This window comes from Grus americana, chromosome 12 (assembly GCF_028858705.1).
Source record: "Grus americana isolate bGruAme1 chromosome 12, bGruAme1.mat, whole genome shotgun sequence".
Taxonomy (NCBI): Eukaryota; Metazoa; Chordata; class Aves; order Gruiformes; family Gruidae; genus Grus; species Grus americana.
In genome coordinates, this window is record NC_072863.1 from 21,688,847 (window position 1) to 21,694,749 (window position 5,903).

Consider the following 5,903-nt stretch of genomic DNA (forward strand, 5'->3'; position numbering starts at 1 on the left):
TAGACACAAGGAGGGTAGCTGCCTGGCTTCAGCACCTCACATCATCACAGCTCAACAGTACAACCACTCAGGAGACAGCCTGGCATGCTGCAGAGCTGGGCAGAGCAGGCAGGACTGAAATCTCTAGTGTGCTACAACGTGACAGCATGCCTCAGCGTTGTGAGCACTTCACCGTGCTGATTGCCAGTCAAGTGGCTGTAGGAGCAACCTTGGCAATGAGTGTGTTTATCAGCACAAATTTCTTTTGTGTAACTTTTCCCTCTGCTGACTGGCCAGCTGGTCATGTTGCTGGTGACCTTTGCTGCTGTGTCACTCAAGTGCAAGCAGTGCCCTCCTTTTCCCCTTGCCCTCTTTGACCCAGAAGTGAAAAAGTTGCTTCAACAAAGAGTTAATGATCACGGCTCAGGGTGGGCTAGATGACCTCGGGGGTCCTAGGGTGCAATGTTAACAATAATTATGTCCTGACAAACATGTTTCCTGTCATCTGATTAGGTGTGGAGATGAAATAGTGGCAGTAAACGGAGTGCCAGCGATAGGAATGAGCAACTCGGAACTAATCCCGATGCTGAAGGAACAAAAGAACAAAGTCACGCTTACTGTGGTGTCCTGGCCGGGAAGCCTCGTGTGAAAGCTCAAACAAAACATACAACAGTGGCAGGTATCAGATATCAGTTGGCCATCACAGAAAGCTGAATGTGTGACAGATAAACCAAGGGAATGCTGAACTCTTGCTATACAGTGTATTCCCATGGAAGACTCTTCCTTTTTGGAGAAAACATTTCTTTACCGTGCTGAGATTATCAACAAATCTGATTGGTGGATATGGTAATGGTTAATCCAAACAGCTGTAGCTTCCTGGGCTCATTAAAGCTCTTTAGGATTGGTGTTGCAGAGAAAGCTCTTTTTCCAGTGTTTCTCTACAGCTTGCCTTTGAGATGCTTTCCTCAATTTTAGAGCTGTGCTTCCCATTTAATATTTTGAAAGGTTACAACAGTCAGCACTGTCCGATTTCCCCTGCTAGTTTAATACAGTTCTGCTACTGCTCTCTGACTGCCATTCTCGGACATTGAGTTGTTTTATATGTGCTTTTAAAAGCCACTAATAAAACTGTAAGGACGTGGACCCAATTAAGCAGTTCCTATAGCCCCCAGTCTTGATAGTTTTAGGTTACTGAAACCTACTGAATGTGTTTATACATTAAAAAACCAATTGCAAGTCTCATAGCTGACAGCTGAAGAGCCGCTAGGTCAGCATGGTGGAGCTGTGTTGACTTGTATGAAGGTCCCAACACCAGGTAGCTGTCGCAAATCCTGATTTAGGATTGGGCCGACTATGCCGATTTGTCGCAAATGGGCGATTTTAGACTGCTTAAAGAACCACTGTGAAAAGTATTGGCAAAAGTGGTTTCATTGAAATATGATGATGTAAAAACGCGACTTAAAGTTTGATGGCAAGGCTCACTCCGTTATTTACCGCACAAAGGATGCAACGATGATTCCAAGTTACCAAGACCCAAATTAAAGTTACCATAAATAAAGTTAAGTATGATATGGGTCACTTACCACAGATCTGCTGTTGGTAAAAGGTTTCTCAGCCTTGAGGAGCAACCTTGCAAGGCATCGCAGCTGAAGGGGAGATCATGCTGAAGGGGAGACTGCTGCCTAGCAGTGAGAGCTCAAAGGCGGCTCACTTAGGCTGTCGTATTTACGGAATAAAGCGGTTGGCTTGTAGTCAAATTCCATGCGATGGGATAGGTATGCATGGGAGTCCTTGTACCCACAACTTTGTTCCTTGGTAAGTCAGTCTTGGAAAAGCACCTGCTATTCACATGCTAATTGCATGACACGTGTTCCAAGCTCCTATGCATCGATACTCACTCTGCCACTGCTCCTTTCTGGGTTTTCACAAAACAGATTGGAACTAGAGGAGTTCTTGGCCTGGCCACAGCTCAGGCCTTTACCTCCTTTGGAGCCTGAACCAAACTACTGTGAGTTTGGTTAAGGGGTCAAGTGCATCCATCACAGTAGCCAGAGATAAGGAATTTGTTTATCCCTTCCTCAGCTTGGTTTCCCTGGTCTTATGACTTGATAAAATGACCAGCTTTTCCCACAGAAGGTAGATGATTAGGTAAATAGGCTTGTTACAGGAAACCTCTGTCCCAGGATGCTGTCTTGTGTGCACAGTTCGGCTTCAGTTCAAATCCACTGTATAGTTAAAATTTAGAAAAGAATTGAAGCCAAGGCAGGTTTGACCTATGATGCCTTGCTAAGTTCCTACGTGGACGCTCCACAGGAAGCAATTCCTTCTTTTTTTTAGCGGGTTGTTAATCAGCAGTAGAAATGACAGAGCTTCCTTAAACTGGGTTGCATTGAGAGAGCGCCTTCCTCTTACGCTGTTTCTGCTGTACCTTCTCTGGGGCCAGCTCACATTATAAGAATCAAAGGAGTTTTTCTCCCCTGTAAAAATGCTATGTAGAATGAATGTTTATCTCCTTGTAGTAAGCTGACTACAGGTAAGTGCCTGTCAGTGTCTTAAGCAGTGCTTTCCTTAGGGCTGGCTACTTCCTAATTAGCTATTACTGCAGAGTAGAATTGTCCCTGGCTAGATGACTTAGGTGTTTACATAGAGTGACTTCACTTCCTCTGGCTGTTAGCTGAAGGCAGGCTGTAGCAGGGCCTATTAGCAGAGCCCACTGGACAGAAATTCTCACAAAAGCTTCTCCGCACACAGAGTAGCCTCCTTGGTTGGCTGATAAATACCACTGTGGACTTTGACGGCCAAAAGAGTGTGTGGCAAGCTGGGCTCTGGGGCCTTTGTTCCTGCCGTTCCTACTGAATGCTGAGAGCAAAATAATTCACGAGTCAGAAAGGTGCCTGTGGAAAACTAGTCACTCAACCTCTGTCTGATGCAAAGGAACAGAAAAACTTGAAGCAATTTTTGTCTCTTTCCAATCAATGTGCAGAATCTGTGCCTGGTATGGAACCGGAAATATTTATGTAGATAGAGAAGGCGATTCCTACTGAGTAGTACCAAATGTCACTTGTATAAAGTACAGTAGGAAAAAGCCATGCAGATAGTGGTCAGATGGTTTAAGTGAAGAGAATGCTGCAGAAGCCCATGTGATTTTTACTATTACTCCATCTCGTTTCAAGGTGCCTTCAACTACACCAAATGTCCTAGTAATTTAAGTATTGTTTCCAAGATAAGCTTGTTAATAGATGGTAAATTTGTTTTGATGCCTTTATAAATTATTGTCATATTACTGAAAAACATGCATTACAGTTGGTTTTTTAACCTTTCTTTCCTGTGTATCAGCTGACACCCCCAGAATAGGTCACCTCAACAATAGCTACTTCTCCAGGAAATAGTGTAAGTCTTCTGCTTCTCCCAGGAAAGAAGCTGGACTGTCCTCAAATATACTATGGCTGTGACTGGGAAAAAATGCAAACCAAAGTAAATCTCACTTACTCTTCCTGTCAGGTGTGCGCCTGTTCCTGGGTGCAGCCCACTAGTGCCTCTGGGGCTCTGAATTGATGGGACTGAAAAGCTAACCCAGGGCATCAATAAAGCTTTATTTAACAAGGCTTAACTCCCTGATTGGGCCTGCTGCACAGCTCAGCAACTAAGAGACAACGCTGGGGCTGCTGCTGTTTCTCCCAGAGGAATTGCACATCCAGGCTGGGGGCTGGGTTAGCTTCTGTTGGGACTTCTACTGCTGTAGTGCAGGCAGCACAAAACATCCCTGCCTGGAATGGCAGAAAGACAGGGTTGCCATTAACTAAATGCTGCACAACTGTTATGAAGTTAGCCTCTCCCCTCAATGCTGTGCCTTTTTCCTAATGTCGGCAGCTGAAGGACCTGCCAGAGGTTCCCCAGGCTGCTTTCTACCTTCTCTCCACCTTCAGCTGACTGGCACTTGCCTAGTGACTTGTGCAAGTGATCAGCTCTGGCTGGGAAGTTCACCCTCAGCACCTGGGACATTCTGCACTCAGTAACACACAAGCCCCTTTCGCAGCTCCAGCTTTGGTCCAGCACCAACACTGATGCCACCAGAGTAACTGATCTCTTTTCAGAGAATTATTAGTCACCCTTCAGTATTCCCCAGGGAACATGACCATGAAACCTGCAGTAGTTACTGATGCAAGTGAAGATATTTCTAAAGACCCACCTTTAGGCTTCTTCAGTACATGAAAGGCAAACATTTCACCTCTATTTATTTCATTAAATTAAAACCTTTCAAATCTATTTCCCTTAAATTCACAGCTGCTTCTGGCAGCAAAACCTACTACTAGCTGTGAACGACTTGGGTCTATCTGTAAAAACATTCAAAGAACACAAGAGGAAGTTGCAGCACTGACTTGTCGATAACGGATTCCCCATTCCCTCTCCCACACCCAGGTGCAAAGGGCTGCAGACTGGATGTGATCACCATTAATTATGCCTATTTACAGGTCAAGTAGCTTCTGTCACCTCCACAGCCAGAGCAAGAGACCAGGGCAGGGGATGTAGAATAGCTCTATCCACCTGTGGAGAGGCACCATGTACACCTTAGCATGCAAAACCAGAACCAGTAGTACTGACTGAGAGCCAAACCCTAGACTTACCTGAGCATAAAACTCGATTTTAGCATTTTCCCCTAATTCAAGACAGGCAAAAACCAGTTCAGACTGGTTTGGAGGGCACTGCCTGGCCTTTCCTTTGGTGCTAGCTGCCCTAGCCATTTCAGAGTTCATGTTCTGGGAAAAAAAAAAAAAAAAAAAAAAAAGACCAGATTTCATAATTACAGAATACGGGCTCTTCATGGAGGCACAGCCCCAGATGCTCAGCCCCTCTCCCACTTGACGCTCCCTAGTTGTCCAAGCGAGCCTGTGCCCTGGCAGGGGAGGGTGGGCACATTTGTCACTGCACTGCAGACATGTGTGCTTCCAGGGGGCGTGACCCAAGTGCTCTTGATTCCTTCTCACCAGTTTTGTTTCCATTTCTCCTCTGTATGTGCCATGCCATAATCAGATAAAAGCAAGTTCATCCCAAGTTCCTGAAAGCTGTTGGGTAGCTGAAACCCACCACCTCGATCCCAGAGGAAGCGTGCCAGGAGGTTTCCCCTCCTTCCACCCGCTCGGTGCCAGGAGCTGGGACTCCTGCAGCTCAGCTCGCCCTTCAGCCAGACACCGCTGCCCTCGCCTGATGCCTGAACAGGGAGTGACGAGACATGCTGTATTCCTCCATCAGGTGTTCTACCAGAACTCTGATATGGTGGCAGAGGGAGGGATATTTTGAAGCCCGATTCCAGGCCCTGCCCTTTAACTCTGCTTCAGTGCACACACACTTCCCATGATCTCAAAGCATGTTTAAAAAGCTACATTAAAAGCAAAAATCCCAAACAAAACCCCACTCTTTTTTCTTCTCCCCCCAGGTTTTGCAGTTAATGACTCATCAAACGCACTGTCACAGCACAGAAACTGTTATCCTAGTGTTATACTGGCTCAGGCCTCCGAGGTTGTAAGCTTCACATCACACTCAGACTTGCAAGATTACAACACAAAAATATACATAACATTTCAGAACCATATTATTTTAGGGCAAAGACTTAAACCAGTTTTAAATAACAAGTCAAAGTAGTGGAAGATACCTAAAAAAAACCAATTTAGTTAAAACTAATTAAAGAAAATCATGGTCTTACTATGGGTCTTCCGTTGATTTCCCTCTTACAAGTGTAATATATGATAGAACTCTTTTTGCAATGGATTAAAAAAAAAGCTGGGTTTGAAGTCTTTGCACACCCTGTGCGGACACACACAGCAGCTTCTCAAAGCCATCAGACCAAGGCAGGATCTTGTGACCCACCAGTAAGAGCAGTTCCTCCTCACATGCTGCCCAGCTGGCCACAGAGGAATCAGAAGACG

The 5,903-nt window shown here is 45.4% G+C and overlaps 1 protein-coding gene across 4 annotated transcripts in view; it reads left to right on the forward strand.

The window, feature by feature from the left end:
• The window catches only part of LOC129211860 (ligand of Numb protein X 2-like), a 32,859-nt gene extending 29,589 nt beyond the window's left edge, over positions 1–3,270 (forward strand). For all 4 annotated transcript variants that reach the window (XM_054839595.1, XM_054839596.1, XM_054839597.1 and 1 more), the window contains exon 10: positions 493–3,270. In XM_054839595.1, the coding sequence (XP_054695570.1) occupies positions 493–628 (136 nt within the window). In that variant the 3' untranslated portion in view covers positions 629–3,270. The remainder of the gene's footprint in view (positions 1–492) is intronic.
• The last annotated feature ends 2,633 nt before the right edge of the window (positions 3,271–5,903 follow it).